The 23632-nt window shown below is 37.6% G+C and overlaps 1 protein-coding gene across 1 annotated transcript; it reads left to right on the forward strand.

The window, feature by feature from the left end:
• The first annotated feature begins 39 nt into the window (after positions 1 to 39).
• Positions 40 to 975, forward strand: LOC119242866 (olfactory receptor 14C36-like). Its single transcript, XM_037508312.1, has one exon. It carries the CDS (start codon positions 40 to 42, stop codon positions 973 to 975), a length of 936 nt encoding a protein of 311 aa, XP_037364209.1.
• The last annotated feature ends 22657 nt before the right edge of the window (positions 976 to 23632 follow it).

Genomic DNA, 23632 nt, shown 5'->3' on the forward strand with positions numbered 1-23632 from the left:
ATCCCTTTTGCTTTAACAGCCAAGCAGTATTTTAGGAAAATGACCAATTACACCATGGTGACTGAATTTCTCCTGGAAGGCTTTGGTAATGAATGGGAGCTAAGGTTGCTGAACTCTGTACTATTTCTACTGATGTACTTAATCACACTTTTAGGGAATCTTCTCATTATCACTGCCACCACACTGGACAAGAACCTTCACACACCCATGTACTTCTTCCTCAGAAATTTGTCCATGTTAGACATTTGCTATATATCTGTCACCGTCCCCAATGCCTGTGTCACCTCTCTCACTAACAACAGGGCCATTTCTGTGGCTGGGTGTGCAACTCAAATATTCTTGGTCATTTACTTTGCAATAGTAGAGATGATGTTTCTAACCATCATGGCCCATGACCGCTATGTGGCCATCTGCCAGCCCCTTCGCTATCCAGTTATAATGAACCACCAATTCTGTGTCCAGATGACACTTCTCTCCCTTTTCAGTGGGCTGGTGTATTCAGGTGTGCACACTGGCAACACGTTCCGACTCAACTTCTGCCAGTCCAATGTGGTCCATCAGTTCTTCTGTGATGTTCCCTCTCTACTACTGCTGTCATGCTCTGACACCTTCAGCAATGAGATTTTGATTCTTGTCTCTGCAATTGTGGTTTGTGGGGGCTGTTTTATCTTCATTGCTATATCATATAGTCGCATATTTTCTACTGTGCTCAAGTTTTCAAGCAAAGAGAGAGGAAAGGCCTTTTCTACCTGTATTCCTCACATCCTTGTGGTTTCTGTTTTCCTCAGTTCAATATCTTATGTATGCTTAAAGCCTTCTGTAACCTCTGAAGCAATTCAGGACATTATTCCTTCTGTACTTTATACCATAGTTCCTCCACTCTTGAATCCTATCATCTACAGTCTTAGAAACAAACAAGTAAAGGATGCTGTAAAGAAAGTGTTATTAAGAAAGATTTATTCAGGGAAATGGTAAATGTCCATTTCAGGTTTATCCCAATTTCACTGAATGAAATTTAATCTTATATAATAAACACTGAGTTTTCAATGTTAGCATGCCTATGCTATTGCCACTTTATTAAGACCTGGGTGATGAATGTTGTAAAATAATTATTTTGTGTTTTATATACTACCTTTCAATTTATCCTCTGTAAAGTATTCATGGGAATAAATGTAACAATTTAATATTTTAACAAATGTATATTTAGTCTTCACTTAACATTTTTGATAAGTTCTTGGAAGCTGTGACTTTAAGGAAAAAATTGTACTGAACCAATTTTAACATACAGGCTAATTGATTTAAATTAGTTAAGTTCTTATGACATATTTGTGGTCACAAAACTATAATTAAACTTATAAATAAAGAAACAAAATGCTTCTAGCAGCAAAAACAATTTTCATTCATTCATTTATCCATTCATTTATGTTTTCATACATTTATTTTCCAGCCCATTAGGGCAGATGTGGGTCAGATGTTTCCAGAGTCTCCTGACATTTCAGTGTACATGGTGAGTGTGTCTTGGGCAAAATGCCTTTCCATTACAGGGCTCACTCTTCATGCACACTCACCATACTGAACTCATTTAGAAATGATAATTAACATACACAATTTTGGGATGTGGGAGGAAATCAGTAAATAGAATACCACACACTAACCGTTTGTGGGCATTGTACAAACTCTACAGAATGACAGAACCAGAAATGGGTTTTTGCCTCACTAGCATTTTCACAAAATAACATTGAATAGAGAAACATTATTTGAAGATCTGCTATATATGATTTAACATATTTGCTGCTAATTTTTCATTAGATAGGTTCATAGTTCATTAACTATTTAGGATTATCAATATATATACTTCATTTAACAAATTAAATATAAATATAACTTATTATCTGATCTTTGCTTTTGAAATGTGAGGCAAATATGTTAATAATATGACACCTAAATTATTATGAAATTAAGTAAAACTTATATTTATGAAATATTATAAACTAAGTTATATACAAAATAAAACTGTGCAATCCATCTGGCAAGGTTAAAAAAAATGTGCATTAAATGACAAGTAAGGAAATGGTGGTTATAGCCAACTTTTCCATAATAGAGCAATTTCCTCCTTTAAAATGTTTGGTATACATACTGTCATTATTTGGTTCATTTTTTTCAGATCAATTTTGAAACAAGCTCAACATAAAATTATCTTGGAATTCTGATACAATAATGTGTACCAAAAAAGTGTCATGTTTCAGAAAACAATTTTGTTTTAAAATGCAGGGTTACTAAAAATGTGGAGAAAATTAAGCCTCATTATTTAGGAAAACAAAAAAGTTTATATTTATGGCATCAATTAATAAATTGTCAAAGTTTGCCAAAAGAGAAACAATTTTAAATAAATTAATTTTAAAAATATCTAGCTGATAGGGGAAATTCTGGGATGTTAGAATGCTAAAATAGAGTTTTTATTGTGATTGAGTTAATTTACTATCAGTTTGGAAGGAATGAGTCCAGAAGTTCATTCAATGTATTTAAAACAAGTCTTAATAATTTTAATCATTTAGAACTTACAAGGATTTTGTCCTGAGGTCATGCAAATCCATTGTCCTTTCTTTCAATTGTTACAGTATATTGAATGAAATACAATTATCAGCCTTAATATTATCTAGGTAAGTTCTACAAGATATTGTAGTTTCCTTTTTAACTATTTCTTAACTTTCACTTTTCTGAAATTGATGTGGTAGGAATCAGGTTTCTATGTCTATACCTCCACCATAATTTCCAGTAAAATTATCATGTAATTCAACTGTTTTATTTTTAAATCATTCAATCACTTTAAAAAAAAATTAAAGGTCTTTGTAGTACATTTTTTTAAACATTTCAGTCCTTTACATATCTATATATCTTTGGGGTTATATTTTTACTCCTCCATATGTGCAGATGCTTCACTCACCTTTCACCAAATTTCTCATGTCGATTTCCCCAATCCTCTTTTATTGGCCCTATTTCCCCAGGTAACGAGTGTGTTTTTCACAGATTAAGTTTTACAGTGCTTTGCCAGTTTTGTTTGTTTTGTTTGCTATAGATATTCCACAGAAAAGAGAAAACGGCCAATATTTATCTTTCACCTTTTGAATTATTTCGCTTAGCATAAACACCAAAGGTCCATTTGTTTTGTCCCAATGGCACTATCCCACCTTGTAAAATAACTGAGTAGTGTACCATGAGAATATTTTCCACATTTTTTTGTCCAGTTGTCTGTCATGGGGCATATAAATTGGTTCCATGATTTGGAATTTGTGGAAATGTTGCAATGAATATAGAAACACATCACTTTTGTCCATAATTGTTTTCTTATTCTTTACATAAATACCTAGCAGAGATATCACTGGATAAAATGGGATTTCCTTTTCAATTTTTTTTAGATTTATTTATGCATACAAGAACTGGAGCATAGGCCAGAGGTGAAGGAGGGTGAGAGGATTCACCAGAGACAGACCGGGGAGCAGAACAAACAGACTGACTCAATTATACTGCTGAGGGGAGCAGCGGGTGAGACAGGAGAGGTATGCCACACCATGTGGGTTTCTCCCTGGCTGGCAGGGTATCAAACTCGTGCTGCAGAGGCTTTGGATAGCTTCATAGGGCTGTGCTTAACCCCTTGTGCCACCAGGGAGGCCCTCCATTTTATTTTTAAAAGCATTTTCATACTGTTTTCCATAGAGGCTACTCCAGAGTGTTTTACCAACAACAATGGATGCCTGTCCTTTTTTATACCACACTCTTGCCAAAGTTTGATTGCACATTCTTTTTGATATAGAGCATCCTCAAAAGGGAGAAGTAATACTGATTATAATTTATATTTCCACATTCCTTATAATGAGTGATGTTGACAATGTCTCATGTGCTGCATATATCTGCATGTTGTCTTCTATTTTTCCCAAGCAAGACTTCTCTTTATTTTTTTAATTTTATATATCTTTATATTATTTTTCATTTTTGTACAATGTATGCATTTTCATCTTGGTTATCATTCCCGAAATATCCCACCCCCCTTGTTTTGATCCTACTCCCTTACCCCCGGTAGTGTGATTCTGGTTTATAGTTGCCTGTTGATTTTGATTTTTACTGATCCCTCATTTAGGTTTTCTAAATTCCTGCTATGAGTGAGACCATCCATTATTATTCTTTTTTCTTTCTGGTTTATTTCAGTGAGCATGAACCCTTCTAGTCCCATCCATGTTGCTGCAAATCGTGTGAGTTTATCTTTTTTGATTGCTGAGTAATATTCCATTGTGTATATGGACCACATATTCTTGATCCAGTCATCTGTTTTTGGGCATTTAGGTTGTTTCCATAACTTTGTAGAAGTGTCTGTTTAGAACCTTTGCCATTTTTGGTTGCATTACCTACTTTTTGTATATTGTATTTTGGAAATTAGTCTCTTGTTAGATGTGTAAGGTGAAAATATCTTCTCCCAGTCTGTAAGTTGTGGCTTTGGTTTTATGTGGTATTATGGTTTCTTTTGAAGTACAAAACATTTTTAGTTTTATGCAGTTCCAGTTGTTGATTTTTGAATTTATTGATCTTCCCATGGAATGGGATCACAGCATACATTTTTGTAGTTGCTTCAGTAGTATATCCCCTATATTTCAAGTCTTTTGTCCATGTTCTTAATGTATTTTTAAATTCTTTTTTGTGTGTGACAATGTATATACATCTAGTTTCATTTTTCTTTCTGCTTTTTGACATGTAACTCTCCATATTTCCAAACATCACATATTAAAGAGGAGTTCCTTTTGCCATTGTAAGGCCATGGCTCCTTTTGAAAAGTTAACTATCCATATGATTATTTTGAGCTTTCTATTCTATTACACTGATTAGTATTTCTGTTTTTGTTCCAATATCATGTTGTTTTGATCACTGTTACTAACTATAGTTAGAAGGAGGGGGGTATAAAACCTCCATTTTTATTATTTGCTCTGAGGATTGCTGTGGTTATTCAGGATTGCTTGTGGTTCCATATAGATTTTATAATTGTTTGTTCTATTTCTTTTTCCTCACTTGAAGTTGGTTTATGCTAAAATGAAGTGCTTATTTTCTTACAACATTGCTATTTTTTTTAACAATATATGATTTATTTCCTCAGGTGTGATTGCTGTAGTTGTCCCACCACCAAAGCACCTATATTTCCTTGAAAAAAGTTATTGGATTTTGACAGCTACTTCACTATATCTATAATTTGATTTAGGTAATATGACCATTTTAGTGATATTTATTCTAACAATACATGAACATGGAATATATTTCCATTTTTGTGTGTCTTCTATTTCTTTTAACAGAATCTCATTGTTTTATATTTATAGACCTTCCAACTTCATTATTAAGTTCATGCTCAGTCATCTCAGCTCTTTCAGTGTTATTGTAAATGAGATTTAAACCACAAAGTCTTGGGCCTCCCTGGTGGTTCAAGAGATAAGCACAGCACTGTGAAGCTATCTGCAGCCTCTGCAGCATGAGTTTGATCCCCAGGCCTGCCAGGGAGCTACTCACATGGTGCAGCAGACTCTCCTGTCTTGCCCTCTGCTCTCCTCAGCAGTGTATTTCAGTCATCTGCCTATGCTGTTCCCCACTCTGTTTCTGGTGAATCCTCTCACCATGCTCCTCCACCCCGCAACTCTGGCCTATACCACAGTTCTTGTATGCATGAATAAATAAATCTTTAAAAATAAAATAAAACACAAAGTCTTTCTAATTAATTTCCTGCATATAGAAATGCAAATGATTTTTCTTTATTGATTTTGTGCCTAATCTATTTCTCTAACCTATTTACCAATTGGCATGAAGAGAAATGTTCATTCTTCCTTGGACACACTAAGGGGATGTTTCTTAGGGTGGACAAAGGGAGGTCTGAACTCCACATTGGGATAGCCAGCACAAAGGGAGTTGTTTATAATTACACTTTGCAGGGTGTTCATTGAGGCCAGGCAGGCTGGGAGCAGTGTCAGTCTTCTATTACTTCCACCTGGCATGTTTGGGCTGATGAACCTGTTGGGCAAGTAGTACCTGGAAGACTTCTCTAGCACTGGTTCCTGACAATCTCACAGGTATGAAAAAGACCAACACAACAGACCCTCACCTTCACCAATTGTGTTCTGACCATGGGAACTTGGGCACAACTAGACAAGAATGAGTTCATGGAAAGATTTGTGGTCTTGAGGAAAAGGAAGGCATCCAACTACATCACTCTGTACCTCGTGATGGAAGAGTGAGGCTTCTATGTCATCTATGGCCTTGACCCAGAAGCTTCCCTCCTTAGGGGAATACTCTGTGTTGAGTGTGTAGGGTAAGGGTGACAGGGACAGAGCTGGGGTGTGACTCACTTTCATTATGGAGGGGTTGGACTATGGTTTTCCTATAAACATATTTCAGTGTTACAGCATAGGATTTAAAAGTTAATGAAAGTTGCCAAGTTTTCAAGACGTAATAGTAAATAAAATTTAAAAAAAAATTGCACAGTTAAGGAAGATTATAAGAAAAAGAGTTCTGTTCACATTTAAAAATAGACTTCTTGGAGCCCAGGAGAGCTCCCAGTGGGACACAGCACTGATAAGCCTCAATGAGTAATAGAAGAGAATAAGGTGCCTCATCAATAGCAGCATTCTCACTAATCATAACTTGAGGATTGTAGCTAAAAATCTGGAAATGTTAATCAGGCAGGATTTCCTCCATTTATTAAAACAAAAACCTTCAAACTTTCTATTCTATTTGTTTTTTTTTTAAGTTTTATTTATGTATACAAGAACTAGGGTGTCGGCCAGAGGTTTGAGGGGGTGAGAGGATTCACCAGAGACAGAGTGGGGAGCAGAACAGAGACTGACTGAAATACACTGCTGAGGGGAGCAGCAGGTGAGCCAGGAGAGGTCTAATGCGCCATGTGGGAAGCTCTCTGGCCAGGGTTCAAACTCAGGCCAGTGGTGGCAGAAGATAGTTTCATAGTGCTGAGACTTAACTGACTGCTCCTCCAGGGAGGCCCTATTCTCATTTTCATGCAATTATCAAGCAAGAGAAGGTTATAAAAACACATACATAAAATAAGCACACATAATAAAAATAATGGCCTACATTAACAAAACATAAGAAAAAACAATTTAAGAGAGCACCATAGTTAAAAATAAAATACACATGTATTTTGTATCAGTAAAGATTCAAGGTCTGTATTTACCTGGAAAAGTCAATTTGTGAAAAATCAAAACTTGTCTAAATTTTGCATACAGTAGATACCCCTAAGTCAGAATGATTCAGAAATATATAAATAAATGATGGGAAAACAACATTGATGAGTCCATGGTTATATAGTCAGTATGATTTATCTGTATGTATTTGCATGCTTGCATATATGACTGTCCATTTCCCTATATGTGCATGTATGCAAGTATGCATGCATACATGAATTATCCTTCATCTAATCCATTTGTGTTTTTTTAAGATTTATTTATTTATGCATACAAGAACTGGGGTGTAAGCCAGAGGTGTGGGGGTGAGAGGATTCACAAGAGAGAGTGGGGAACAGAACAGGCAGATCTAGAGATCTACTGAAATACACTACTGAGGGGAGCAATGGGTGACACAAGAGAGGTCTGCTGCACCGTGTGGGTTGTTCCCTGGCCAGCCCAGTATTGAACTCGTGCTGCAGTGCCTGGCAATTGCTTGATAGTGCTGTCTTTAACCCCTGTGCCACCAGGGAGGCCCCAATCCATTTGTTTGTGATAAAATCTTCATATTTGTATAAGATGAAACTTCATGATTTGTTGGCTGATTGCTATGAAAACCAACAGGGACTCTTCTTTGTTAAGTTCTATTTATTTACTTGCTCTAATTGTATTGATGGAGTCCAGAGCAAATTAATTATTTGTCACATGATTCTCATCAAAGTGCATTATAGTAAACATTATAGCAGGCATTATAGTAGACAGCATGAAGCATGAGGGATGGAAATCTAAACTTTTCAGGAAGCACCCTTGAGTTTATGTGTCCTGTGATCAAGAGTCTTTTAGGTGATATGTTAGTGGGGAAAGGATGTCCTGAGCTAATTCCATACAGGCTTTGTGGATACCATCTCCAATCCATCAAGACACTGGGAACTACAAATCCCATGATCCCCAAAGGGAAGTTGCAAGGACTAAGAGCGGATTTAAGCAGCCATTTTCTCAGTTTGTAAATAAAAACCGGCCATGTTAGTGGGGTCTGGCACACTTGGCTCATGCTCTTGGCCAGGCAGGTTTGGCCTTGGTGGGTCACTTGGGATTCCAGGTCGGCAGAATGGGTAGGACACATGTAAGAATTTATCTCCCAATTTTTTCCCTGAATTGTACATTTCCACATTTCCCTTTACCTTGTAAAAAAAAAAAAAAAAAAAAAAAAACCTTTGTTAACCTTTTGTATGTGCCTGCAGTGCAAGTCCCCTTTAAGTGTGCAGGTGAGGACCCACAGTCAGGCAATCTGGTATAAAGTGGGGTTGTCCTGTATCTATATGATAGCATGGAGAGAGATATTTTACCTCATAGTTTCAGGAAATACAGTGTAAGCAGGATATGCCATTGTGTGCTCTGGATTGTGAAGTTAAAATGCTGACTGGGGCTGGAGGGGGATCAACATGGCGGCGAGGAGATGCTGCGAGTAAGATCTCCCATTAAAAAAACGTTAATAGGGAGGAAAAACGGCAGGTCCCAGTGAGAACTGGGACACGGAAGATAAACGGAAGACTCCAGCAAACTAACCAAAGAAGAAAGTTGCCATAAAAGAGGATAAGAAGGGAGGAATGCTCAGAACCTTGCTACCCTCCCCCACCCACAAAGTCGGCACTCTCCGACCAACAGAAAGGAGGAAAAAAACAAACTAAAACGACCAACAAGAACAAACTACGCATCAAGCGGGACTGTGAGTGGAAAGGAACTATTTCAGCCACCACATCCCGTGAACTGGAGCTGTGGAGAACGCTGCAGGATTTGCCGCAGAGGTGAGCGAACAGCTCCAGGCGCCATTAGAGAACAACAGAGACCCCGGAGGAGACCTGCACACAGCCCCAGGCCGGCCGGTAAGCTTGCGCAGGAAAGCGGCACGCTTGAAAAGCAAATGCAGATGGGGATCACGGCTGCCCAAGTCCCAGCACCTGCGACCTAGGCTTGCGGGGAGACGCACAGGGACCCTCACAGAGGTGAAAGTCCCTCACAGGAACCAGGCACCCAGGCACCGAAGCGGGGTGCAAACGATGCCATTTTTGCGGACACTGAACTGGGCTACAGCCCGCGTCCTGGACATGAGGGCTTTGGAACTGGGACCTGGGGCACGAAATTTGGGGCGTGGGTTCTCCACGACAATGGGGCAAAAGGCAGACACAGCACCCCAAAGCCGTTGAGGTTTACCCTACCATTCCCGCTCTGTTCCGTATCCCATGGGGTGAAAAAAATAGCTCCCCAAGGGCTCTAGGAGAGATCTCTGGTACCACCTAGAGACTTGAAACCAGCAGAGGGCTCCTGAGGAGCCAGTGGCCAGCTGGGAAGTTAGCCCACGCCAGGCCCCTTCCGACCAGTAGTCTGAGCCCACAGGGGGAGCGGGCACCCAAGGCCGGGGCAGACCGGGGCACAGAAGAGTGTGCCTGAGACCGGACACACAGGGAGTGCGTCCCGCATCACCATTTTAGAACAGGGACATTTCTTCAGTAAAGACTGCCTGATACTAGCAGAAAGCTCCCTCAGGAGCCAGAGGTGAGCAGGGGAAGTTCGCCCACACCAGGCCCCCTCTGGCCTGCAGTCCAAGCCCAGAGGGGGAGCAGGAACCCACCGCTGGGACAGACCAAGCACACAGGGGAGTGCGTCCCCACATTGGCATTTTAGAACAGGGACCTTTCTTCAGTAAAGACTGCTTGAAACTGACAGATGGCTCCCGGAGGAGCCAGAGGGAAGCAGAGAAGTTCACCCAAGATGCCGGCCAGTCCCAGCAACACAGTGTCCCAATGCATACAACAAATTAGAAAACAGACAGTAGGGAATAGAAGAACCACACGCAACCTAACAACTCCTCAGGAAAACAGCACACCACAAAAAGAAAACCACCCCCCAGATTGCAACGACAGTAACTTGGAAGAACTTCTGAGCCTTCCAGAAAGAGAATTTAAAATTGCCATGATTAAAAAAAAGTGACAGAACTCATAAAGGAAAACAATGATATGAGAAAAATAATCAACAAGCAGAAGAATGAAATTGAGTCCTTAAAGGGGGAAGCAAAAGAAATGCAGGAGATCAAAGAATTAATGGAGGAACTAAAGAACTCTGGGAAAATCAATGAAAGTAGAATAGATGAAATGGAAGAACGAATAAGTACTCTTGAAGACATAGAAATAAAAAGAACCAAAACAGAAAAGGAAAGAGAAGTACGAAGGAAAAAGACCAAAGAAAGACTTCGGGAACTGTCTGACTCCATGAGGAAAGGAAATATAAGAGTTATAAGAAATACCAGAAGGAGAGGAGAGAGATGTAGGAACAGAGAAAATATTCAAAGAGATAATTGAAGAGAACTTCCCAAATGTGAAGAAGGAGCTGAAAATTGATATACAAGAAGCAAGAAGAACACCAAACTTCAACGACGAAAGGAAAAATACAGCAAGACACATAATAGTAAAGCTCCCAAGAATCCAGGACAAGAAAAAATAATGAAGCTGATAAGAGGGAAGAAACAGATAACATTCAAAGGAAAGCCAATCAGGCTGACATCAGACTTCTCTGAAGAAACACTACAGGCAAGGAGAGAGTGGAGGGACATAGTCAACAGACGCCTAGACAACAAATCAACAACACATCAACAAAAAGAAATATAAAAACCATATGATAATATCAATAGATGCTGAGAAAGCTTTCGACAAAGTGCAACACCCATTCATGATAAAAGCCCTTGAACTTCTTGGGATACAAGGAACATACCTCAACATCATAAAGGCCATATATGACAAGCCAACAGCCAGTATCATTCTCAATGGTGAAAAGCTGAAAGCAATTCCTTTAAAATCTGGAACAAGACAAGGATGTCCACTCTCACCACTGCTTTTCAATATAATACTGGAAGTCCTAGCCAGAGCAATAAGACAAGAGAAAGACATACAAGGAATCCAAATAGGAAAAGAAGAAGTCAAACTATCACTATTTGCAGATGGCATGATAATATACATAGAGAACCCCAAAATCTCCACAGAAAAACTAATTCAACTCATCAATCAGTTCAGTAAAGTGGCAGGATACAAAATCAACATGCAAAAGTCAGTAGCCTTCCTATATACAAACAATAAATCTGAAGAAGAGGAAATAAAAAAAAATCCCTTTTATTATTGAAACAAAAAAAATAAAATATTTGGGAATATATCTAACAAAAGAGGTAAAGGACCTATACAAAGAAAACTATAAAACACTGTTAAAAAAAAAGAAGAATACACAAAGAAATGGAAAGACATGCCCTGCTCATGAATTGGAAGAATTAACATTATCAAAATGGCCATCCTACCAAAAGAAATACACAGATTCAATGCTATTCCAATCAAAATTTCAATGTTATTCTTCAAAGAAATAGAACAATTATTGATGAAATTCATATGGAATCACAAAAAAAACCCGAATAGCCAAAGCTCTCCTGAAAAAAAAAAAAGAAGGGAATGGAGGCATCACACTCCCAGACTTCAAACTATACTACAAAGTCATAATCATCAAAACTGCATGGTATTGGAACAAGAAAAGACATACAGACCAATGGAATCAAATAGAAAATCCAGAAATAAATCCACAGATTTATGGTCAACTAATCTTTGACAAAGGAGCAAAGACTATGCATTGGAGCAAAGAAAGTTTGTTCTATAAATGGTGCTGGGAAAACTGGGTCGCTACATGCAAAAGAATGAAGCTTGACTACTACCTCACACCATACACATAGCAGGAATCTAGAAAACTTAAATAAAGGACCAGATAAAAGAATAACTGTAAGAAAGAAAATATCAAAATCAACAAACAACTATGAACCAGAGACACTCTATGGGGTTTGGGGTGCGGGGAAAGGAGGGATTGGGGTCAAAATAAGGGGATTGTAATTGTTTGGGAGATATAAAAAAAATAAAAAATAAAAAGTATGCATCATTTCAGTTGAATGATGTATAACTTCTCTCTGTAATCAGTGTGATATGAATTTTATATTAGAAACAAACTTAATTGTTATATGTGGTCCACGTAATTGTATCAGATGAAACATTAGTTTTATCATAAGTGGCATTCAAAATATAGCAATAATTGAGTGGAACTCCTACTAGTGATTGTAGTAGACATGTACACTAACTGAGCAGAAGGAGGACTCCAGTTAGAAAAGGCAACTTTATAACTAACATTGATTATGCCACAAGATTATAAATGAAACATTTAAATGTGGACTGAGACAGAGTAACAATATAGTTATGATCTGCATAAAATATGATAAAGCATACAGAGATACAATGGATAAATTTAGATTTTTGTGCAAACTACCCATTTTTTGCATAATGCATATTTATATAGATAATTATGGGGAAATAATGACATTATTCCTCTGATTATTAGAATAATAAACACTATAAATTAAAGTTGAAACTTTAAAATATGAAACTGGGACAATATCTCATATGCCTCAGTGCACTTGATTATAGCTATATTAAGCCAATTAGCATGATTATAACCATATCTTAAACACTTCAATCATCTGATTCTTAAAAAAAGAAAAATACAAAACAAAACAACTCAAGAATTTGTGTGGCTGTGACTGTGATAATCATAGTTGTCCAGTCAGCATTTTATTTTATTTTTAACATTTATTTATTTAATAATTTTTTATAATAAATTTTATTTTTATATTCCCCCTTAAAATTGCAACCCCCTTATTTAAACCGCACTCCCTCCCCTCCCGCCCTCTTTATAGATTTCTTTGTATAGGTCCTTTACCTCTTTTGTTAGATATATTCCCAAATATTTTTTTTGTTTCGATAATAAAAGGGATTTTTTTTATTTCCTCTTCTTCAGATTTATTGTTTGTGTATAGGAAGGCTACACCCCATAGAGTGTCTCTGGTTCATAGTTTTTTGTTGATTTTGATTTTCACTTTCTTATAGTTATTCATTTTCCTGGTCCCTTATTTAAGTTTTCTAGATTCCTGCTATGAGTAAGACCATCCGGTATTTTTCTTTTTCTTTCTGGCTTATTTCGCTAAGCATGATCCCTTCCAGCGCCATCCATGTTGCTGCAAATTGCATGTGTTTATCTTTTTTGAAGGTTGAGTAATATTCCATGGTGTATATGTACCACATCTTCTTGATCCAGTCATCTATTTTTTGGGCATTTGGGTTGTTTCCAAAGCTTAGCTATTGTAAATAGTGCTGTTATAAACATGGGGGTGCAGGTGCTCTTTGGAATTGATGTTTCTGTGTCCTTTGGGTAAATACCTAGGAGTGGAATTGCTGGATCATATGGAAGCTCTATGTTTAGTAGGTCCAGAAATCTCCACACAGCTCTCCATAGTGGTTGGACCAGTTTGCACTCCCACCAACAGTGCAGAACAGTTCCTTTTTCTCCACACGCTCGCCAACATTTGTTGTTGCTAGTTTTTTAATATGTGCCATTCTCACTGGTGTAAGATGGTATCTCATGGTAGTTTTGATTTGCATTTCCCTGATTACAAGTGATGAATTTTTTTTACATATGCCTGGTTGAATGTTTTTTCATATGCCTGGTGGCCATTTGCATTTCCTCTTCAGAGAAGTTTCTTTTTACCTCTTCTGCTCATTTTTTGACTGGATTATTTTCTTTGTTTTTGTGGAGTCTCATGAGCTCTTTGTAGATTTTTGTGATCAGTCCTTTATCATTAGTGTTGTGTGCAAAAATGTTCCCCCAGCCAGTGGGGTTTCTCTTTGTTTTGGTTTTTGTCTCTTTTGCTGTGCAGAAGCTCTTTAATTTGATGTAGTCCCAGTTGTTTATCTTTGCCTTCACTATCACTTCTTTGTGTGATGTGTCTGTACAGACGTCTTTGATGTGCATATCATGTAGTGCTTTATGTATATTTCCTTCTATGTATTTTATGGTTTCAGGTCTTATGTCTAGTTCTTTAATCCATTTTGAGTTGTTTTTTGTGTATGGTGTGAGGTACTAGTCAAGATTCATTCTTTTGCATGTAGCGACCTGTTCTCCCAGCACCATTTATTGAACAAACATTCTCTGCTCCAATGCATATTCTTTGCTCCTTTGTCAAAGATTAGTTGACCATAAATCTGTGGGATTATTTCTGAATTTTCTATTTGATTCCATTGGACTGTGTGTGTGTTCTTGTTCCAATACCAAGCAGTTTGGATGATTATGGCTTTGTAGTATAGTTTGAAGTCTGGGAGTGTGATGCCTCCATTCCCATCTTTTTTTTTTTTTTTTCAGGAGAGCTTTAGCTATTCGGGGTTTTTGGTGATTCCATATGAATTTCATCAATAATTGATCTATTTCTTTGAAGAATAACATTGAAATTTTTATTGGAATAGCATTGAATCTGGATATTGCTTTCGGTAGGATGGCTATTATAATAAAGTTTATTCTTCCAATCAATGAGCAGGGGATGTCCTTCCATTTCTTTGTATCTTCTTCTATTTCTTTTAACAGTGTTTTATAGTTTTCTTTGTATAGGTCCTTTACCTCTTTTGTTAGATATATTCCCAAATATTTTTTTTTGTTTCGATAATAAAAGGGATTTTTTTTTTATTTCCTCTTCTTCAGATTTATTGTTTGTGTATAGGAAGGCTACTGACTTTTGCATGTTGATTTTGTATCCTGCCACTTTACTGAACTGATTGAAGAGTTGAATTAGTTTTTCTCTGGAGTTTTTGGGGTTCTCTATGTATATTATCATGCCATCTGCAAATAGTGATAGTTTGACTTCTTCTTTTCCTATTTGGATTCCTTGTATGTCTTTCTCTTGTCTTATTGCTCTGGCTAGGACTTCCAGTATTATATTGAAAAGCAGTGGTGAGAGTGGACATCCTTGTCTTGTTCCAGATTTTAAAGGAATTGCTTTCAGCTTTTCACCATTGAGAATGATACTGGCTGTTGGCTTGTCATATATGGCCTTTATGATGTTGAGGTATGTTCCTTGTATCCCAAGAAGTTCAAGGGCTTTTATCATGAATGGGTGTTGCACTTAGTCGAAAGCTTTCTCAGCATCTATTGATATTATCATATGGTTTTTATATTTCTTTTTATTGATGTGTTGGATAACGTTGATTGATTTTCGGATGTTGAACCATCTTGTGTCCCTGGAATGAATCCCACTTGGTCGTGGTGAATTATCTTATGGATACATCGTTGGCTTCTGATAGCTAAAATTTTATTGAGGATTTTTGCATCAGTGTTCATTAGGGAGATTGGCCTGTAGTTTTCTTTTTTTGTGTTGCCCTTGTTCGGTTTGGTATTAATGTAATGTTGCCTTCATAGAATGTGTTTGGTATTATCCCTTCCTTCTCAGTTTTTTGGAAGAGTTTGTGAAGGATAGGCACTAATTCCTTTCTGAACGTTTGGTAGAATTCATTTGTAAATCCATCAGGTCCTGGGCTTTTGTTTTTGGGAAGGTTTTTGATTATCATTTCAATTTCACTGCTTGTAATTGGTCTGTTTAAGTGTTCTATTAGTCTGTTTTATCTAACTTTGGGTGATGTAGAGTTGTAGGAATTTGTGCATCTCTAGATTGTTGAACTTGTTTCCATATAACTGTTCATAGTAGTTTCTGATTATTCTTTTGATTTTTGCTGTGTCCATTATGATTTCTCCTCTTTCATTTGTGATCTCGTTTATTTGTGCTTTCTCCTTTTTTTCCTTTGTGAGCCTGGCTCGGAGTTTTTCTATTTTATTTATTTTTTCGAAGAACCAGCTCTTGGTTTTATTGATCTTTTGGATTTTTTTTTCAGTTTCAATTTCATTTATTTCTGCTTTGGTTTTTATTATTTCTTTTCTTCTACTGGTATTGGGGTTTTTTTGTTGTTCTTTTTCTAGTTCTTTGAGCTTCGAGATTAGGTTGTTTCTTTGAGTTCTTTCTTGTTTCTTGATGTGAGCCTCTATTGCTGTGTATTTTCCTCTTATTACTGCTTTTGCTGCATCCCATATATTTAGGCAATTGGTGTCCTCCTTGCCATTCAATTCAAAGAATTTTTTAATTTCTTCTTTGATCTCCTCATTAGTCCAGTGGTCTTCCAGTAGTGTGGGGTTCAATCTCCATGAGGTAGGAGAGTTCCTTGCCTTCTTTTTATGGTTTATTTCTAGTTTGATGCCTTCATGGTCAGAAAAGATGGTTGGTATGATTTCAATCTTGGTGTATCTCTTTATGTTTGTCTTGTGTCCCAGTATGTGATCGATCCTGTAGAATGATCCATGTGCACTTGAGAAAAATGTGTACTCAGGTTTTTTTGGGTTTAGTGTTCTATAGATGTCTGTTAAGCCTAAGCACTCTAGGTTCTTATTTAGAGTTTTAGTGTCTTTACTTATTTTTTGTCTCGTTGATCTATCCATTGTTGATAGTTGTGTGTTGAAGTTTCCCACTACGTATGTGTTTTCAAAGATGACAATAGTTGTCTGATATATTTTGGTGCTTCTTCGTTTGGTGAGTATATGCTAACGAGTGTTGTTTCTTCTTGAAGTATGACCCCTTGATCATAATGTAGTGACCATTGGGTTCTCTTTTTACCTGCTTTCTTTTTTGGTTCATTTGCTTGTAGGATTGTTTTCTATCCTTTAACTTTGAGTCTGTGTTTATCTTTTGTAGCTAAATGTGTTTCCTGGAGACAGCAAAAGGTTGGGTTTTGTTTCTGAATCCAGCCTGCGACTCTGTTTCTTTTGATTGAAGAGTTTAGTCCATTTACATTTAGAGTGAATAGTGATATGTTAGCATCTCTATTTGCCATTGTGTTTGTCTTTCCTCTGATTTTATCTATTTTTTTAATAATTTTTTGGCCTTCTTTTGTTGTCATTCATCTCTCAGAGGTTCTGGCTGTAGGACTCCTTGTAGTATTTTTTGGAGTTGGGGTTTAGTCGTAATGAAATTCCAGAATTTCTGTTTGTCTGGGAAGGTCCTTATTCTTTCTTCATAGAGGAAGGAAAGCTTTGCAGGATAAAGTACTCTTGGTTGGCATTTGTTGTCTTGAAATCTGTTGACTATGTCCCTCCACTCTCTCCTTGTCCATAGTGTTTCTTCGGAGAAGTCTGATGTCAGTCTGATTGGTTTTCCTTTGTATGTTATCTGATTCTTCTCTCTTGTCAGTGTCATTATTTTCCCTTGTCTTGGATTCTTGGGAGCTTTACTATTATGTGTCTTGCTGCATTTTCCCTTTCATCATGTAAGTTTGGTGTTCTTCTTGCTTCTTGTATATCAATTTTCAGCTCCTTCTTCATGTTTGGGAAGTTCTCTTCAATTATTTCCTTGAATATTTTCTCTGTCCCTAGGTCTCTCTCCTCTCCTTCTGGGAATCCTATATCTTTTATATTTCCTTTCCTCATGGAGTCAGATAGTTCCCGAAGTCTTTCTTCAGTCTTTTTCATTCATACTTCCTTTCCTTTTCTGTTTTGGTTCTTTTTATTTATGTGTCTTCGAGAGTGCTTATTCTTTCTTCCATTTCCTCTATTATGTTATCACTGCTATTCCCAGCATTCTTTAGCTCTCCTGTTAATCCTTTGATCTCCTGCATTTCCTTCATTTCCCTCCTTAGGGACTCAATTTCTTTCTTCTGAGCGCTGTTTTCCTTAATGACTTCCATCAGTTTTTTCATCACGACAATTTTAAATTCTTTTTCTGGAAGGCTCAGAAGTTCTTTCAAGTCACCATAGTAGCAAGCTGGGTCTTTTGTTTGTTTGTTTGTTTTGCTTTTTGTTTTTTTTTTTTTCCTATCATGTGTCTTTTTACTGAGGTGTTGCTACTTTGCTTAGAGTTTTTCTTTTCCCTGCAGCCTGTCTTCTAATTTGCCTTATGCTTTGGGACACTGTGCCACTGGTACTGGCTGGCATCTTTTGGTGTGATGTTTCAGGAGTTTCAGAAACTGGCAATCCAAACGAGTCAAAAACTGGTAAGTCTAGTGAGGCAGTGGTACTTTGGGTATGTTAATGGTCACTGTCACAGAATCTCTCCTTCTTTTTTTAGTTACAAAGGCACGTCTTGAAGTCCCACAGACTTCCCTGGAGGTGGGGAATCTGGATTGCACTGTGGGTTCCAAATCTCTGGATCCTCCTCTGGATTCCAGCTTCCTGCCAGGTGGGACCGGGCTTGTGGGGGCCTTCAGCTCACCTCTGACTGCGCAGGGAACCTTCTCCCTGTGGCTCCACGGGGAGCCTTCTGCCAGATTCAAGCAGTCTTTATTGAAGAAAGGTCCCTATTCTAAAATGGCACTTTGGAGACAGGCACACTCTTCCTCATGCCCGGTCTGCCCAGGCTGTGGATGCCCGCTCCCCCTCTGGGCTTGGACTGCTGGCCAAAAGTGTCCTGGCCTGGGCGAACTTCTCAGCTCACCTCTGGCTCATCCTGGAGCCTTCTGCTGGTTTCAAGCAGTCTTTATTGAAGAAAGGTCCCTATTCTAAAATGGCAATTCAGAGACAGACACACTCCCCTGCACGCCTGCTCCCCCTCTGGGCTTGGACTGCTGGCCAGAAAGGGTCTGGCCTGGGCGAACTTCCCAGCTCACTCTGACTCCTCCGGGAGCCTTCTGCCAATTCCAAGCAGTCTTTACTGAAGAAAGGTCCCTATTCTAAAATGGCAATTCAGATACAGGCACACTCTTCCACTCGCCTGGTCTGCCCCGGCCCTGGTTTCCTGCTCCCCCTTTGGGTTGGGATTGCTGTCCAGAAGGGGCCTGGCCTGGGCAAACTTTCCAGCTCACTTTTGCCTCATCGGGAGCCTTCTGCTGGTTTCAAGCAGTCTTTATTGAAGAAGGGTGTGGTCCCTATTCTAAATGGAGTTTTGGAGACAAATGCACTCTCCTGTGCACCAGGTTGGCCCTTGCCTTGGATGCTAGCTCTTCCTCTGGGCTTGGACTGCTTGCCAGAAGGAGCCTGGCATGGGCGAACTTTCCAGCTCACCTCTGGCTACTCTGGGAGCCTTCTGTCGGTTTCAAGCAGTCTTTATTGAAGAATGGTTCCTATTCTAAAAATCTGTTTATTTATTTATTTATTTATTTATTTATTTATTTATTTATTTATTTATACAAGTGCTGGAGTGCAGTCCAGAGATGTGGGAGTGAGAGGATTCACCAGAGATAGAGTGGGGAACAGAACAGGTGGATGCATTGAAATACATTGCTGAGGGGAGCAGCGGGCGAGATAGGAGAGGTCTGCTGCACCATGTGGGTCACCTTTCTTGCCTGGGATCTAACTTGTGCTGCAGTGGCTGTAGATAGCTTCATAGTGCAGCTTTTCAACCCCTTGTGCCTCCAGGGAGTCCCCATCCTCCCTTTTCAATCACTTTTCTTGAAATGAGAGACTTCACTTGATTTAATCATTTATTATCACTGGTGATTTTGCAGCTTGTATTTGTTTTTTTAAGATTTATTTATTTATGTATACAAGAACTGGGGTGTAAGCCAGAAGTGTGGGCGGTGAGAGGATTCACTAGAGAGAGTGGGGAGCAGAACAGGCAGATCTACTGAAATACACTGCTGAGGGGAGCAGTGGGAGAGACAGGAGATATATTGTTAATTCCTTTTTTAGGCCTTCACAAAATATAATTCAAAAGACAAAGATTTATCCAAAGCAGACACAAACTGATTGTAAATGGATGAATCCTGTGTAATCTCAAGAAATAGAATGCAATGGAAATAACTTCTAGTATGCATTTAATATTATAATTTGATTAGCGATTTCAATCTCTACTCTAAATTTGTACTGGTATCACAAAACAAAAACATAATGCTCTCAGTGATGAGTCCACAGGTTTTAAGGACTAGAATATCTGGGAATACCTGTAGCATAACTGAAATAAATACCTATCATATGGTATGTTTACTCAGGGGAAGGATTTGAACAATGACAGCAGGATTTAATACAGATGGATCAGCATTCATATTTACCAGGAATTGGTGATGAAAGACTATATATATATATATATATATATATATATATATATATATATATATTTAGTTCACCTAAAGTGTTAAGAGGATGCCAAAATATTGGGATTTTTTTTTCTACTTTGAAGCACACTATCTTAATTAATTGGGGAATCTTTCCATGTCCTGCTATATTATTTCAAATATCTCTTCTGTTTACAGTATTTAAAAGTGTCCTTGTCAGTAGGGAATTTTCGCGGAGTGGTACACCTAGATGTTTGATCTTCAGAGCACAAGTTTTTTTGGGTTTTGTCTCATTTTCATTTTAAGTTTCTTTCAACACATTCTGTCAGGTGCTATAATTCATATAAATATTTTTCTCATTCTAATTTACTTTTTGAATTATGTTACCAATGACATGTTTAATTCCAGTAAACAAAGGAGATTAGATTGTTTCTTTTACACAAGCATCCTCTTTAGGCACTCAATATTGTTGTAAGACATTTTCTACATCCTGAAAATATTCTACCATTTTAACCCTTTTTCAAGTTTGTTTACATGATAGAATTAACATCATAATGAATTATAGTGTAACTTTCATTTAGGGAATTTTATTATACATTGACTCAGTTTTCTGTGTTCCTTTGACCCTCAAGATTACTGTGAAATATTTATTGATAGGTTCCTTTCTGCATCAACCTGATCAGTTTTTATTTTCTGGTATATAATATCTAAACATATCATATATATATATCATATATTTATATATATATATATATATATCTTTATATAAATAAGGTAAACCTGGATGATGTGTATTATATGTGTCCAAAATTATCTAATTTGTCTATGAAAGGTTTTAATCTTGTTTAGGTTAAGTGGTGTCTTTAGTATGTTATTAATTCAACTTGGTTTCAGTGTTCATTTTATAGAATTGTCTAACACCTGGAAACTAGTAACAATGTATCTCCGTAATCATCTTGAGATTTACGGTATTTACTGGGAAAAAAATGGTCTACATAAGTGGGTAAAGAAGGAGCGAGAGAAAAGAAGGTCATGAAGACAGAAGAGAGAAGAGAGAATGTTTTGTAAGAATGTAATTGGAGGGCATCCCTGGTGGTGCAGTGGGTTGAGCTCAGCACTGTGAAGCTGTCTGTAGCCTCCACAGTTCCAGTTCAGTTCCTGTCCAGCAAGGGAGATTCCCATATGGTGCGACAGACCTCTCCTCTCTCTCCTGCTGCTCACCTCAGCAGTGTATTTCGGTCCTTTTACCTGTACTGATCCCTGCTCTGTCTCTGGTGAATTCTCTCATCCTATTGCACTTCTAGCTTGTACCCCAGTGCTTGTATGAATAAATAAATCGTTTTTTTTAAAGAATGTAACTAGAGGATAATGAGGAAGGCAATTTACTGGGGATATCACACTACTAGGTGACTGCTTAATTTTGTTGATGATCATGATTAGTGAAAGAGTCCCCTGGGACAACTAAAAGAAATAACACCTATATAATGGAGGTTCCAGAAGAAGAGAAAGGCATAGCAAATTTATTTAAGTAAATAAACACTGAAAACCACCTCAATCTGGTAAATGAACTGGATGTTTCAACCCAAAAGGCTCAAAGAGTTCCAAACAAAAATATCATCAGGCACACAAAAACACCAAGCACATTACAATAAAGTTGTTGAAAAGCAATATCAAGGACAGACAATTAAACACATCAAGAGTAAAATGGGTAACCTATAAGGACACAAATCAAACTATCAGCATGTTCTTCAGTAGAGATACCACAAGCATGTTATATAAATGGGTGAGATTTTTTGCAGATTGCCTATGAGGCACATCACATTTTGGCTTAGTGCTTATTCCATAATAAAACAAAATGTTTCCTTTCTTGTCTAATAAAGGCATTACATTAAGAAGGGACTAGAATTTACTTAAAGAAAAATGATTTCTAGCCAAGAATCTTTTATGTAGCAGAAATAATATACAAGACAGAAGGAATAAAGAACTTCACTCAAAAGCAAAAGCTAAAAGATTTTTATCAACACCAAACCACAAGTGAAAGAAATCCTAATGGGATTATTACAAGCAACAAAGAGCAATGGGTACCTAAACCACTTAATATGGAGATGGAGGAGAAAATCCAACACTGTGGCCTATCAGACCCAGAAAGATTAAATTTGTCCAGTAGGTCAAACTAGTAATTTACTAGCCTCAGTAGAACTCTCAAATTTAATAAAAGTCAGTTAATCCAGGAACTTAAACACAACAAAACCCAATAAGAAGTCATCAAACACACATGAAAAATAGAAAGGCAAACCAAAAAAATAAAAATATAAATATAAAAAATGATAACAAGCACCTATTTCTTAATAATAACCTTCAATGAAATGGTTTGAACTAATGAGTCAAAAGATATAAAGATAAAGAGCAATAAAAATAATGAAAATGATATTAGGACCTTCCTGTCTAGGGTTTCAGTCTCATCCCTACCACCACAATGGCCTCAGTTCAATCCCCAGTCAGGGAGCTAACACACATGGTGCAGCAGACCTCACCTGTCATGACTGCTGCTCCCCTTAGCAGTTAATTTCAGTAGATTCATCTGTTCTGCTCCACATTCTGTCTCTGGTGAGTCCTCTCACCCACCCCCCAACCCCCACACCTCTGGCCAGCACTCAAGTTCTTCTATGCAAATATAAATGAAATCTTTAAAAAAAAAAAAGGGTATCAGTAAAAGGCAAAAGATTTGTACAATCTGAAGAGAGACCAGAGTATTATTGATGAAATTCATATGGAATCACCAAAAACCCGAATAGCCTAAGCTCTCCTGAAAAAAAAGAAGGGAATGGAGGCATCACACTCCCAGATTTCAGGCTATACTACAAAGCCATAATCATCAAAACTGCATGGTATTGGAACAAGAACAGACACACACAGACCAAGGGAATCAAATAGAAAATCCAGAAATAAACCCACAGATTTATGGTCAACTAATCTTTGACAAAGGAGCAAAGACTATTCATTGGAGCAAAGAAAGTTTGTTCAATAAATGGTGCTGTGAAAACTAGGTCGCTACATGCAAAAGAATGAAGCTTGACTACTACCTCACACCATACACAAAAACCAACTCAAAATGGATTAAAGAACTAGACATAAAACCTGAAACCATAAAATACATAGAAGGAAATATAGGCAAAACACTATGGGATATGCACATCAAAGGCATCTTTACAGACACATCACCCAAAGCAGTGATATTGAAGGCAAAGATAAACAGCTGGGACTACATCAAATTAAAGAGCTTCTGCACAGCAAAAAAGACAATAAGAAAAACAAAGAGAAACAACACCAACTGGGAGAACATTTTTGCACACAACACTAATGATAAAGGATTGATCACAAAAATCTGCAAAGAGCTGATGAGACTCAACAACAACAAAGAAAATAACCCAGTCAAAAAATGGGCAGAAGAGCTAAAAAGAAACTTCTCTGAAGAGGAAATGCAAATGGCCAACAGGCATA

The sequence above is a fragment of the Talpa occidentalis genome, unplaced genomic scaffold, assembly GCF_014898055.3.
Source record: "Talpa occidentalis isolate TD23 unplaced genomic scaffold, MPIMG_talOcc4v2.1 talOcc4.13, whole genome shotgun sequence".
NCBI classification, from domain to species: Eukaryota; Metazoa; Chordata; class Mammalia; order Eulipotyphla; family Talpidae; genus Talpa; species Talpa occidentalis.